The 14273-nt window shown below is 45.3% G+C and overlaps 1 protein-coding gene across 1 annotated transcript in view; it reads right to left on the reverse strand.

The window, feature by feature from the left end:
• Window positions 1-2333: 2333 nt before the first annotated feature.
• Window positions 2334-14273, reverse strand: part of NPEPPS (aminopeptidase puromycin sensitive) — a 35355-nt gene continuing 23415 nt past the window's right edge. The window contains exons 11-23 of the mRNA XM_084301267.1: window positions 14049-14153; window positions 13617-13677; window positions 12708-12817; window positions 11929-11992; window positions 11381-11520; window positions 9703-9837; window positions 8100-8319; window positions 7363-7505; window positions 6721-6777; window positions 6124-6231; window positions 5695-5850; window positions 5544-5591; window positions 2334-3721 (exon numbers count right to left, since the gene is read on the reverse strand). Coding sequence (XP_084157393.1) covers window positions 3569-3721; window positions 5544-5591; window positions 5695-5850; window positions 6124-6231; window positions 6721-6777; window positions 7363-7505; window positions 8100-8319; window positions 9703-9837; window positions 11381-11520; window positions 11929-11992; window positions 12708-12817; window positions 13617-13677; window positions 14049-14153 — 1500 coding nt within the window. The 3' untranslated portion in view covers window positions 2334-3568. The remainder of the gene's footprint in view (window positions 3722-5543; window positions 5592-5694; window positions 5851-6123; window positions 6232-6720; window positions 6778-7362; window positions 7506-8099; window positions 8320-9702; window positions 9838-11380; window positions 11521-11928; window positions 11993-12707; window positions 12818-13616; window positions 13678-14048; window positions 14154-14273) is intronic.

Below are 14273 nucleotides of genomic sequence, written 5' to 3' on the forward strand. Positions count from 1 at the left end.
GGGAGGGAAGGAAAGGAAGGGAAAGGAGGGGGCGGGGCTTCCGGCGGCGCGCGCGCGCGCTGATTGGGCGGCGCCGCATGGAGGGCGCCCCGGCGGCGGCAGCGCGGGTGGGGGGGGGAAGAGGGGGGGCGGCCACGTGGGGGCGGCGGCGCGGGAGGGGGAGGGGGAGGGGAGGGGGCAGGGACCGGGGGGGGGGGAACCGGGACCGGAGCCGGGCGGGGCCGCCCCGGGGCCGCCGCTTCCCGGCAGGGCCGGAAGTGCCGGGCCGGGCAGCGCCACGTGCGGGGGAGCCCCCCCCCCCCCCCGAGCAGTTTTTGGGCTGAAATCCGGTGAAATCGGGGCTCTGGCAGCTGCTCCCCCCGGGAGGGGCCGGGGCACAGCCCCCGCAGCCGGGGTGAGGCCCCGGGGTGACCCCGCTCCTGCCCCCATCGCCAGCAGCGGCCCCGGCCTCGGGGGGGGCTGGGGTCGGTCCCTGCCCCCCCCCCCCCCAGGGGAAGGGGCCGGAGTTGCCCCGGGGGGGGGCTGAGGTTGGGGATGGGGAAAAAAATCCTTAAAAAGGGCTGAGGGGCGCTGGGGGGGGGGCTGCGGTCCCCAGCCCTGGGGGGCTTCCAAGGACGGGGAGGGCCAGGGTCGGTGGGGGGGGGGTCAGAGGCTGGGCTGGGGGTCCTGGTGTCTTCCAGCCCAGGTGATTTGGGTACACCCCGAGCCTGGAGCCCTACAGAAACCTCCCAGCAGGTTTCTCCTGCACCCAACGTCCAACGAAGAAAAAGTCCAAAAAAAAAAGTCAGCACAAAGTCCAGCAGAGCCGAGCAGTGCCAGGCTCAGTGCAGGCCCCCAGCAGGAGGTGGCAGCGGGGGGGGGGGATGCTGCATGCAGCAGGCGCAGCCCCTCTGCAGGAGCAGCATCGAAGCATCCTCACACCTGGGATCTCCGGCACCGTGTGCTTCATGTGCTGGATGCTTGGGATGCGTGTTCCTGGCAGACGGGTGATGAAATCCAGTTTGTGCAGCCGGCAGAGAGCAGTGAGCTGCACGGGGCCGAGCAGAGGCACTCCCCTGCTTGTCCTGCCTTAGGTAGAACAATTTCCAAGTGTGCTCAGATTTGAGCGAGCCTCATTTTTCTTTCCCAGTTTGGGTCCCTGTAAAAGAAAGGTCAATGAGCCCACACCATCAGCCAGATGAGGAGGATGGCCGTGGAGCAATGAGAACGAAACGCCAGAGAGCAGCGTGGGCAGGGCCGGCGGGCAGCAACCAGGACAAAACCCAGCTCCTGGCGGGCTGCAAACATCCACGCGTGGGCAGAGCCACGGACGTGGTGTCGGGTGTTGTGACAGGACCGTGTCACGGCATCCACACGGGAATTAGTGAGAGTGTCCCAGAGCGGGGTGAGAACACGGCAATTCCTTTAAACACCTCTCCCTTCAGTAGGCAGAGCAGGGCCCTTGGTAAAGGCACTTCCATGTACGTGGGTGTCCCCACCAGGTACCGGGACGAGGGGCGATGCCCTCGTGTGTGCCCCGACTGCAGCTCGGCCACTTCCATCGCTTTCCTCATCCTCCATCCTCCTGCTATTGTGCTGATCCTGTCCCAAGGATCAGTTTTCTTCACTGGATGCAAACCTTTCCTTTTTCTCCTAAGACGTTCTTATATAATATTTCATCTAAGTGGCCCCATCCCAGATCCTTCCGTGGAAACTAAAATGACTTTCTCTGCTCACAGAGGAGACGAGGCCCAGGCAGCTGCCCGAGACCATTCAGTTTGCTCACTGACCACAAGCTCGTTATTTTTGTCACTTTCCTTCAACTGCTTGCATGTCATTTGCATTGTTTAAAGTCAAAACAAAACCACCTCAACTTGCAGGCACAGTACTTCTCCCCTCATACATCACCGGTCACGCCAGAATCCCAGCTTTGCATGTTATTTTGTCAATGTGCAGGAAGCAGAAGAGAAACCAGCTTACTCTTCTGAAATTGCATTGGCTCTGCAGTGCTGACAGCAGGAAAAACCATCAGTAAACTTAGCAGAAGTGACTCAGGACAAAAAGGATCCTGGGCTGGCTCCGTGGCCACGCTAGCCCTGGGGATCCCGGCACCGCGGTACCGCTCAGGAGCGCTGCGCCTGTCCAGGCTCCCAGCCTCTGCCCAGACCTGGCTGCGCACTCCCTCAGCTTTTCAGGCATTTAGTAGAAATTTGCTAATTTAGTTTTTCCACCTTTTACCTTCCAAATTCCGTCCCAGCTAGTTCCTGAGTGCTTAGGTACAAACCTTGGATTTAGGTCCCTGGAAAGCTGCGACGCTCCCAGGCTTCAAACAGAACACAAGGGCAGGACAGGAATTTCACATTGACATTTTTATTAACGCCAACTGTTTTAATTTTTTTTTTTTTAAACAATAGCACAAAAATGTTTCAGGGAAGCAGTCTGACAGTTAGTCTGATGACCTTCTGAAATACAGTTAAGCCACACCAAATACGAATTCCTGTTAAAGAAAAAAAAAAATGGAGCTCAACCTTTGTATTAGAGGGTGCTGTGCCTGGTTAGTAGACCACGCTGCTTTGTGAAGTAAATGATGGCACACAGCTTAGACTTCATCATCACGCCAGTCATCACTAATTTAAGGCTTCTGAATCAAATTACCATCAACATCACAGAAAGGAACGAAAAGCTAGTGTTGCTACGGCCATGAGGAGATTGAACAAGCTGGATCTTTTAGACAAGTAACGGTGTCTTGAAGAGAAGAGCCCTGCCCTAACAGCAGCCAGGAGAACCAGTCACACAGTACTTATCTCCTCATTTGCATGCATTTCGAGGGTGCAATTTAGTAAGGAAAAAAAAATATTGCATGAATCGTTCTCTTATTTAATGTGGCTATGAAAGATGTTTCCTTACAACTCCATTATCTCTAAGAAGGACATCAGCGAGTGAAACCGAGGAGAAAACCGAAGAGCGACAGAACATTTTTCTTTTTGCTGAGAGGTAACACAAAAGGGAGGGAAACCTACTCCTTGGATTGGGGGGGGACTGCGGGAACATCTCCCCAGCACCTCGCACAGGACGACGCGCAGCCCCTCCGGCACGCCAGCCACCTGCCCTACGCGGGACCTGTTCCACACAACGCCCTCAGAGGCATTGCCCCGTTGCTGCCCCAGGCTCTCCACAAAATTCCACTGACCTAGAAACCGCTGGTTTCTTCTTTTTGGGGGGGGAGGGCTGGGGGAGGGTGTAAAAAACAGAACATCTGTCAATAAGGGTGTCGGGAGGGGGAGGGCGTTAAATATTTTAACCACTGACAAGGCTTGAGGAAGTTTCACAGTTTTGTTATGCTCTATTTTATTACTATCATATTTACAGATTTCTTTTTTTCTTTTTTCTCTTTTCGTTGAATTGCTGATAATTTTAATAGAATTTAATTCTTGGAGTGTGAGCAGGAACCAGTTAACTACATTCATTGTCCAATCCCCATCCGTTTGAGAAAAAGACTCCAAATTCTTGGCATATGAATCAGCTGTTGGGTAGCTCCTCCCTCTCCCCGCGATGAGGCAGCAGGACTGCAGCAGTGGCATGCACGGATTCACACCATGGCTGGGGGGGCCTTGCGCTGCAGAAAATATTGGTGGATGTTCTCGGCGTCCCGCTTCAGCCAGGCTGCGTTCAGCAGAATATTTTCACAGCACTGCTGGACAGTGCGTTCTGCCGACGGAGCGGGGTGGCTCTCAAAGAAGGCCTGTACAAAAAGCACACAACCGTCCGTGAGGGTGGAAACAGCCAGAGACAAGGTTATATTTTTAAGTCCCCGAATTCCCTGGTTTGTACAGAAACAAACCGTGCTCCTCTGTGCTCAGATCTGCTCCCACCAACTTCATAGACTGAAAAATCTGCAGAGTGCTTGCTGAGTTTGCAAGACGGTAATCCCAGGTACAGACTGGGAGCAGCACAATGCTCCCATCTCTCTGCTAGAGGAAAGCCACGGCAGCATTTCTACAAAGCAGCCCAAACGCTGCCTCCTGCCTGTCCTGACCTCGCTGCCGGGGTCAGCGAGCGGCACTTGAGTGATGAATTCTGTCCCTCACAGGGAGGCAACAAACGAGCAGCAAACCAAGTGTGTATTTCTGGACACTTGGAAGAAGACGCTAACTGAAGCCTCGGGCCATTTTGCAAAAGCATTTGTCTAGAGATCAGATTTCTCAGGACTGTAAGGAGGCCTCTGTCCAAACTGCATTATGACCTCCAGGCACCAGCAGCTCTCAGGGTTTTGCTGGATGTTCTCAGGTTTCTTCCTCCAGAACCAACAGCATCGATCACCTGCAAATAGCTCGGGCTGCAGAAAGTCCAGAGGCTTCTGTGACTCTGCACTGTGCAACTGGTTAAAGGGTGGAACAAGCTGGCACAGCAGGGAGTCATCCTTCATCTTCAGCATACCTTCCCTGTTTCTAGCAGATCCCCTTACACTAACGTATGCCCCAGGGTGACACGGAGACTCAGGCACAGTAAGCACTGCAGCAAAAAAACTAGGTATACCACGTCTCAGGAAGTTCTTTTGGAAACTAGTAGTGATTTAGTTAGGGAAAGTTGCTCTGGTAGATGTTTTGCTAAGTGTTTTTTTAAGAAAAAAATGAATTACAGTGCAAGGTTTCTCCATAAAATCACTTGTGCTACTAAATCTTTTCTAAGGGGAGGGATCACTACATGATAAGAGACAAAGCTTCTGGCTCAGAGTGTCTTCGAAATAAGAATTCTTCCTGAATTTTCCTAATGGCAAAGTGATAATCAAGGGCCACATTTTTAAGTTTTCTCTTCCAAGGAGGAGTCCCCGTAAAACTGCAGGCAAAGAACAAATAAAACCCACACATGTCCTCAAAATGCTTCCAAGACCAGTGCCCACACTCCGATGTCTTAGGGGATGCTCGAGTCCACGAGCGACATCACATCACCTTGGGCCACCACTTTCACGACAGGCTTTCTGCAGACACGAGTCTGTCTTGTGTCAAAGCCTTGCTCTTCATACACAGCACAAATGACAACAAAACTTGGAACCACAATATGGAATTTAGCTAATTTTTAACATGTTAATTCCTTTAAGAGTTGACTGGGTGCTAGTGCAGCCAGCACAACATGTGCTGTATCAGTCTGGGGAGGAACGAAGTGGTGGTGTAAGCCTCAGCTTCCTACAGAGGCAGTAACAACTATGGAATTTACCACAGTTACCTTTAAAGGCTATCTTTCAAGGAGTCTTAGAATCCACGCCACAAACTCTGCTGCATTTTATAAAAATTTAAATCAGTAAGACTAATGAAATGTAAATCATTAAAAGCTGCATATTAGTCTGTGAAAATACTGACTTAAGACATTTCAACAGAATAACTCAAGCAAAAGGAACACGATTCAGGGACTACCCAACAGTCAGTGTCGTCAGAGGCAGAGCTTCTGTTCAGTTGAAAACCAAAAACCACACAGAACTCGTGGCTCTTCCATTAGGTGCTTACAGCCCAGAGCACGCCACGTCTGTCACAGATGAAGTTAATGATCTATTTAAATAAAATTCTTACCTTAACTTCTGCGGCCATTTTATCATTTGCAAATCCATCCACTGTTAGCTGAAGGAAAAAAAAAATAAGCAAGGGTAGGCAGTTAACATTTCAAATATACCTTAGTTTTGGTCTGCTATATGGACAGGACTTTTCTCACAACCACACGTACCTTTATTAGTCGGGATATCAAGAATCCACCTTGGTATCGATTATAAAGTTCCTCCCAGTTGTCCCTTACAAATTTCCAAGCAGCTTTTCTCCCCTGCTTGCTGCCTCCAGCTACTCCACCGATAACAGATACTGTGTCCTGGGGACGTACCTCTTCCTGAAGGGGAGAATGTGGACAAATACTCGATATTGTTCCAACAAATACAGCATGTTGGCTTTATGCATTTCTACATTGAATATCCAGGATATTGTGGTTGTTTTGGTTTTTGTTTTGTTTTTTCTCCAAAGACTTTAAGATACGAATCAGACTTAATTGCTGAAACTGTTCTTCCTTCCCTTCATTATATGAGTACAGTGCTCTGTCACCAAGTGCTCTGAATGCACATATTCTCATGACATAAGGAAACAACAGGTTTTTCCAATAACTTACTGAAAGTGCAAAGGTGAGAACTTTTTGAATCAGTTCTGGTTGGGAGATGGCTCCAAGGACTCGTTCAATGCGGTTCTTCTCCTCCTGCATGTCTGCTTGCTTGTGAAGCTTCAAAACCAGAGCGAACAATGTTAGCACATGGTATTAAAAGGCTTCCTCTCACCTAGCACTACTGAAGTTGCTGCACACACTACAGCTTCTCAATTAGTCTTCAGGCATAGTACGTGGACAAATTGAACATGTTCATGAATAATCCTGCAGCTATTCACATTACAGACCTCATTACACATCCATCAGCAGAAAGTACCAATAGTAATAAACTGATCTTCACCGCTGTTTATATAAGGTCAAGTAGAGCCGTGCCTCTGAGCAATGAAAAATAATCCTAAAATGAGATGCAACAATCCACTAGGTGGCAATTTCACGCTACACAAGGACCAAGGAAAACCACAATCAAGTCCTAGCGTTCACATCATCAGTAAAACATCCGACTGGGCCTGTCTGCAGATAAACCACGTCTTACAATGAACTTGTAGGGTAGAATTTTAGCTTTTCGTTGCATAAGCTGGCAGTGCTAACAAAAGGGTGTGCACTCACCTTTAGCATGGTATCTAAAGTAGTACTATCTCCATGCTTCAAAATCGTTACATATACCTAAGAGAGAGCACAAACAAGGAAAGTCCCTCACAAATCACTTTTAAAAATGCAAAGCAGAGCTGACAGTAGAGATGAAAGGGCTCTACAACAACAATCTGTTTCTACGTATTTAGGCTAGATTTCAGACAGGCAAACAGATCTGGAAAATACCTGCACCGACACCTTTTGTTTTAACACGGAATTTTAAAGACTCCTTGGCCTCTTCCTCAGTTTCAGCATAATTTGGGTAATTTCAACTACAGAAAAACAACAGAACAAGGAATCTTTGTACCATGCAATAGCTAGCAAGTACTTCATATATACCCAATCCATGTCCACCACAGCTGGACTTTGTGCTCTGCGAGGCCAAGATGACACCTGTAGTGCTCTTCAAGGATCCCTGCACAATTTCCCACATTGCTTTTAAGACTGGAGGATGTAAGGTGCTCATAAACAAATGAAAATGAACAGAAGTCAGCTCAGGTTCAGCACTGCACTTGAACAGTCTCCCAATCCCCAAAATCAACACCACCTAGAGGCCAGAGTTGTTCTGCATCAGTAAATGTGCGTAAAACATTGGAATCAAAATTTGTGATAACCTACAGGACTCCTCAGATCAGCTGAGAGAATTTGTTTTCCTTCCACATGGTCCTTAAATCGGCGTCTGGCTTCTTCTAATGTTGCCTTGTGCCCAGCTTTTCCTAGTTTGCCCAAGACCAGACCTCTGAGAAGGGCATCAAGATGACCTAATGAGTAGCAGGATAAAACACAATTATTTGGAGACAATTCAGCAATTAAATTAATGAATGTAATTCTTTAATTCCATGTAGACTGATCAGGGCAGAGCTGTATAATAATCCTTCCACGTGCTTGGGGATACCTAAAGAAACCAGGACTTTTCCCGCTCTCATCGGTGCCAATGGAAGAATGCATTGATGTTCCTACAGCAAGAAGGTCAGGAGAAGAAAATTCTGGAGCAAATACAACAGGTTATGCCTGTAACCTGAGCTAGGCTGGTAGCAATAACCATTTGAGTCTACAACAGGACTAACTATGACAAGTAAACATGCATGTATGTGGCTTCCCATCCCCATAGTCTAATAAGCAGAGAATTTTTACTCAATCAGCGACCAGGTAGGGAAAAGTTTCACTATTTTAGCTTGCACTTGAGAAAAGAGGATTGTTTTGGGGTTTGGCTGTTTAAGTATAAAATTACCCCCAAATGCCTACTTCAGACCTTCCCCTTCCTTCCTTCTCTGCCCTTCCCAGAGTCTCAATGGCTTAGTCACACAGAAGCATTTCAAAACCACTAATGGATTTCGCAGTGTAAGTTTTCCTACCCTCTCCAGGTTTGGGGTCCCATCCCAGTCTCTCCCCTATCGGTGAAAATACATCTTTCACGAACACCTGGATTTCCTCATAGAAGTCTGTGTGGGACAAGAGAGTTGAGAGAATCTCCAGGTTACAGCTGAGATCGCTCCACACGGTGTAATTGGGCTCATTGACAAAAGCTTCCATGACTTTTAGAACCTCTACAGTGCTAATGATTCCAGCTCGGGCCTGGGAGAGGAAAAGACACAGGTTAGTTTTACTTCCAAACAGAATTGAGATGTTTAATAGCTCATTGCCTTAACATTTTTTTTTTCTGTGTGCGCAGCCTGCACACCAACTCTCCTGTGAGGCTCTGCCAAGGTGAGCTGACACTGGTGAGAGCACCTCAGCTGTGTGCTCAGGGCACACCATGCTTCTCACACAGGTAAAAGCACTTCACAAGGGGACAGCTGTGTAATTATAAGCACATTTTGCAAACAGGAAGCAGACAGCAAGATTAAGTGACTTAACCAAACTTCAGCAATGCTGGCAAGAGATAACAAACCTACAGAGTTATTCTCAGCCAGATACTACACCCACCAAAATCTTATTTTATCTAAAAACTGTGAAGATTTAGAGGCTTCGTTTTTGTTCTTCATTAAATTGAGAGTGTAAAACTGCAGAAATCATTTTTGCTTCTTGCTACTCGTGAAACAGTACAAGTAGTACTGCCTTCCCACCTCTGCCAGCAAAATTTAATACTGCTTCAGAGCATCACGGAAACACTTCTGTGCTCAGTACAGTTGATTATACCTACAATGAGCATCTCCAAACAGATTGCTTAATCTGGAACTGGATCAGTAACTTCCAGCACAGAAAAATAGGTGAAAATCAATTTTTACTATCAAAGCTATCTTCACATGATAAAAATATAATTAAAATGGACACCAGAACAGGAGTCTAATGCAGTATTCCTGTGTTATTTACTCATTTTTCTGTCCCACTGGACTTGCAATATTTGGGAAGTGACCAAGGCTACAGTTTCAAACCCTCTAAGCCATGGTGAATGAGAAGCTTTGAAGCTAGAGAGGCAAGGTATCAAAACCACATTTTTAAAGCTTCCACATATATATATTTGCTAACAAGCAAGAATAAGAAAGTGCAATTTGAAATACATAGTACAGTAGTTAATTGTTCAGAGCTACTACCATCTGCTTTTGGGGTAATAACTTGCTTTTAAACAGTAGAAATCCCCAACAGCCACCTCCTCCAGCTTTAACAAGCCCTACTGGGTAAAACGCATGGTGCTGATAAAGCCTTGGATTAAGTCTTTGAGGGGGTAATTAAAATATCCTTATTTTTAGGAGTTAAAAGAAAGCAAGTTCTCAAAACAATTAATTTTATAAGACTATAAAATAATACATCCCTACATATAAAATGGGAGTTATAGACAGACTGCTTCCACAGGATTTAAGTCTTGTATTACAAGTTAGAACTTGTTGAGCTAATTAATAGTTAAATGTATGCGGTAATCCCAAAGGCGCTTTGCCTCCAGAAATGGAGGCTGACAAGCACTGCTTTCTGCAGCTACTATAGCCCTCATTATTAGACAGAATAGCAAAGGTTGCTTACCAGAGAGAACAGATCATTCTGCAGGCCAAGTCTGTCCACAGGGGGTAGGGAGAGGTCTTTGATCGCTGGTATTAAGTTCTCCAGCATGTCAGGGCTATACTGGGTACGGTAAAACCCTACTGTTCCAAGGTTTAACTGAAACGTACCAAAAGAGTGAAAAATTAAAAGTAAGGAACAAAAAATAATTTATTTTTGTGTGTGTGTGTGTTTTGTTTTTGGTTTTGTACTGTGAGACGTTTCTCAAAGTACTGCAGTTCAGAGAAGTCAGTCATTTAAACCAAATTTTAAAATAAAGGCTGGGGGGGAGGGAGAGGGCGCACTAAAATTTGAAATAAGGAATGCTCTCTAAGAGAGACAGAAGATGAGAGGGAGCTGGCATGAGGAAGCAGAGGCTAGGAGCAAGGAGAGAAGAGAAACTTCTATGGGTAACTCCTAACTGAAGTAAGGGTAGGGATGTACTGGGAAGATGAAATGCAGGAGACTGCTGGTGCTAGAATCTTATCTTTTGTAACCTCACTCTCAACTTGCTCAGTTCAAGAAAATGATTCTCTATCAGTAAGAAAGGAGAACAAGTACCTCTGCCCTGCATAAAAGCACGTCATGGGCAGCAAGTTTGATGGATTACATGCTACTACCTGCTGCTATTTCAGTGTAGGCAGTCAAGTACTTTGGTGGGTTGAACAGCAGTACCAGACATAAACCAGAAACATTGCTGAGCTCATCAGGAAGTCGCCCCTCTTTTTGCTGGTGCTACAATTTTGGTCAGTCCAATTGCCAGTCCTCAGGACAGTGGCACTAACTAAAAGCGTCAGGCTGACAACCCTTGCAGGCAGCAGTCCTACAAATCCACCTCGGACTGAGCCGAACCGTTGCCTTCTCAGGCAGCAGTATCAAATTTGGGTCTTGTTTGGACGGGTGGGTTTTGGGGCTGTTCATTACATGTCCCTCTGTCACCAGGGGGAAGCAGATAGATATGGTGACAGAAGGGAACACACAGGTCTGACAGCTGCAATATTCCTGTTAGTTAAACGGAAAGGTTTGATTTAGAATGAAAAAGAGACTAACCCTTACTGTTATTTCATGGAGTCACCTCTCGGAGTACAGCTCCAGCTTAGAAACAATTATTCTTCAACCTCATTAGTTCATATGGCAATAATCCCAGTCAGCTGCTGTCTTTCAGTTTTTAAATTCTGTTTCTGACTGGTGTCTGCAACAGATCTCAACAGTGAATTTTTTCACTTGCAGATTTGTACTTGCCTGGTAATAGCCCATTGAAAACCTTCACACTTAATGAAAGATAAACAGGACTATTTTTGCTCAGGACGGACTTGAACTAAACTGTGGTTGCCATAGGATACTGAAAAAGCCACCGCACTTCAAATCAAAAGTTGCCTCTACTTAATGGTGCTCTGTTTTTCTGGGCTTGCACTCCTAAAATGTTCCAGTTTACATCGTCTGGACTACTCTTGGAAGCAAAACTTCCAAGAGAGAAAGGACCACACTAAGCAAGCATTACAGAGAGCAGCCAATATCCAACAGCAACACAGAAAGGCCCCTCCACAAGAAATACAAGATTGCAAGGAAAAAAAGAGAAGAGGAAATTGAAATGCAGGGGCACATTACAGCGACAATCCAGCTTATTGCTAGGAATATGTTCTCTGCCGTTGTGACAACTCACCTTCACCCACTGGTCTGGTTTAACATCTTTCAAAACCAAGGTCAGCTCTGGTTTGTCCATCAATATTTGCATTTTGGCACAGGTGGGGTCATCACTTGTACAAATACTTATGGGGACCATCCACATCGGAAAATCCTCCCCTAGAAGAGGAAACCAAAAAAAGGAAGGCCTAAGGAAAAAGGGTATGCAAACACTGAGAAAAGCTGCCTGATGCTCAAACAAGTTTCAGCAGCAGTTTAAGCAAGTCTGCTTAAATTTAAATTAACAAAAACCTGAAGGAAAAGAGCAGTCCTAGACTCCAAAGCCAAAAATCTGAATCACCTTTGAAGCCAAACACCTTAATTTCCATAAGCAGAGGAGGTAGGCAGAATTTGTGTCTTAGAATAGAGCTGACTTCCATATGAGGCATTTTTATTTATTCACGACTATAAAACCAGCAGCTTACAGAGCTCCTGAGATAGCAGCATTGGTCTTACACTGGACATCAGTTTCAGGCATTCATCAAAAGCATCTGAACACTCTGCTCCTGCTCCTAGCACTCATCTTACCAGTATATGGTCCACTGGCACAGAATTTCTTCTGGACTAACTTCAACACTTTGTCCTCTTCTTGCTAAAAATAAAATAAAATAATAATAACAACAACAACAAATCAGATCTCAAAAGAGTTGCAGCTTATTTCAATATTCATGGAACGAAAGGAGGAAGGCATTACCAGCACATCTAATCTCAGCTTCTGTATATCACTCTTTATTTCTGTGTACTTTTAAACTTGGAGAAACTTTCATTCTCTTCCACAAATAGAAGCTAACCACAAGAATTCATTCCAGTTTATTAATCACTGTTATTGTTAAAACATACATACCCTAACCCTCAATTGATTTTTTTTGGTCAGACTTTTGTCTAACCTCAGTTTTTAGCCACTAATCCTCAGTCTGGTAGAGTAAGCATAATCAAACTGGAGCGAGAAGCAAACTGTGCTGCAAGGGGACCTAAGTCAAATATTCCCTTCCTCCCCCCTTTTCACACACAAAGAGCAAACGGGCTATGTCAGCAAACTCCCAGCACGTGATCTAGAGCGCTTGCGGATAAACTCCATTATCACTTTCCACTGGGTTCCTCCAGTGAGCCGCTCTCCCCTCCCTTCAGAATCAGCTCTGTCACTAAACAGCAATTCACTGCGATGTCTCCTGGTCCAAGATCATTATTATTATTTTTTAAGTGACTGGATACTGCCAAATTCGAACTTAAACATATCTAAACACAGACTTTGACCTGGAGTACTGAAAAAACAGAGTTATTATATGGGGAACTGCTAGACAATTTACCTGTTCAGCTTCCACATAAATGAGCGGAAATCCCATTTGTTTGGTCCATGTATTCATCACAGCAGCAATAGGTTTACCACTAGCTTTTTCCAGGCTTTCCCAGAGGTCCTCTGCAGAAGAAAAGTCTGACTGAGGTCTCCCAGAGCCTTGCCGTGTCAGACACGACTACAGACACTACACGGGCACCGGAGGGTGGCAGGCTACGTTATGACTCCAGTTTGCCCTTCGTGTTTTTGACTGCCTTTTTGTCAAATTGTAACTGATGATGGGCAAGAAAAAGGTAATAGCTTAAACCATGATGAGGAGAGGGAAGAAGAAAACGTCATTACAACTACAAAATGTCATCAATACACACTGAATATTCAAAGTGATAAACAGAAGCATCTTTTCCACAGGTTTTTCACGTACTATGCCAAAGAGCCAACTGAACAACATGGGCTGTTAAAGGCTGACAGAGCACGATGTTCCACCTCCGCATTTGTGACTGAGGCACAAAAAAGGTCTAAGTAAAGAAAGCACTGTGAGATGTTAGACCAGACTTTGAACTGCTCAATCACATACGCAATCGATACTGCAAAACAAAGCTTGCAAAAGGCTGAAGCTTACACAGCAAACCACGATACACTACTTCTAAATTAAATCTTCACTCAGATATATGCTTGGCAGTGGTAAATGCACGTCCTTCAGATTACCTCATCCACACACTCCTGAGATACAGAACCCCTACAGGATGCTGAGTTCTGGCTGTGCAGGTGACACAGTGTATAAAGCTGGAAACAAGCCAATTACTTCCTTGCATTTCAGTTATCTCAAGTTGGAAAACCAGCTTTGTAAGAATCCATCAATTTAGCAATAAAAAATTTGTCTCCAGAAATCAGTTTTCTTAAGCATGTAATAATCATCAGTTACCTGTAGCTGCATTCTTCTGCAGGAACTTTGTTAAATATAAATTCATTCCTTTCCGAAAGTCCTGGGAACACACAATTGAATAGGTAATGGCACCAGAATGTCCTCTCTACCTCCCTCCGCACTGCATTTATATTCAAGAACCAGCCAAACAACCCTAGGATCAGTGTGCACATCTAACTCCCACCTAAACTATGCTACTAGAAAGAATACCTTAAAATATTTTTATTAGCCAACTTTTAGTACTGAAATAGTGGGGAAAATACAGAAATAAAACTCTTATTTCTCCTAGCTAAATTCAAATACAGCCCAGAAACCACACTGGCGAAAATCCTTCAAAATATAAAATACATACATTTAATAGTATAATTTTATTTTTTTACTGTAAAAAGATTTGGCAAGCTACACTTAGTTTTTTGACAACAATCTTTTTACCTCATCACCAATGTAGTCATGTAGCATTCGGATTACAGACGCTCCCTTGCTGTAAGAAATAGCATCGAATATTTCATCCACTTCGGATGGATGGCCAACACTAACCTGTGGTAAACAGGATAATTAACAGTGAGAACAATTTCAATTGCCACAAGATTTTGATTTTGCTTGTTTTATTGCTTAAGGAGCTGACTTTTCTCTTTGAAGAAAGCACACGTATATCCA

This window comes from Netta rufina (assembly GCF_964035555.1).
Source record: "Netta rufina genome assembly, chromosome: 24".
NCBI lineage: Eukaryota > Metazoa > Chordata > Aves > Anseriformes > Anatidae > Netta > Netta rufina.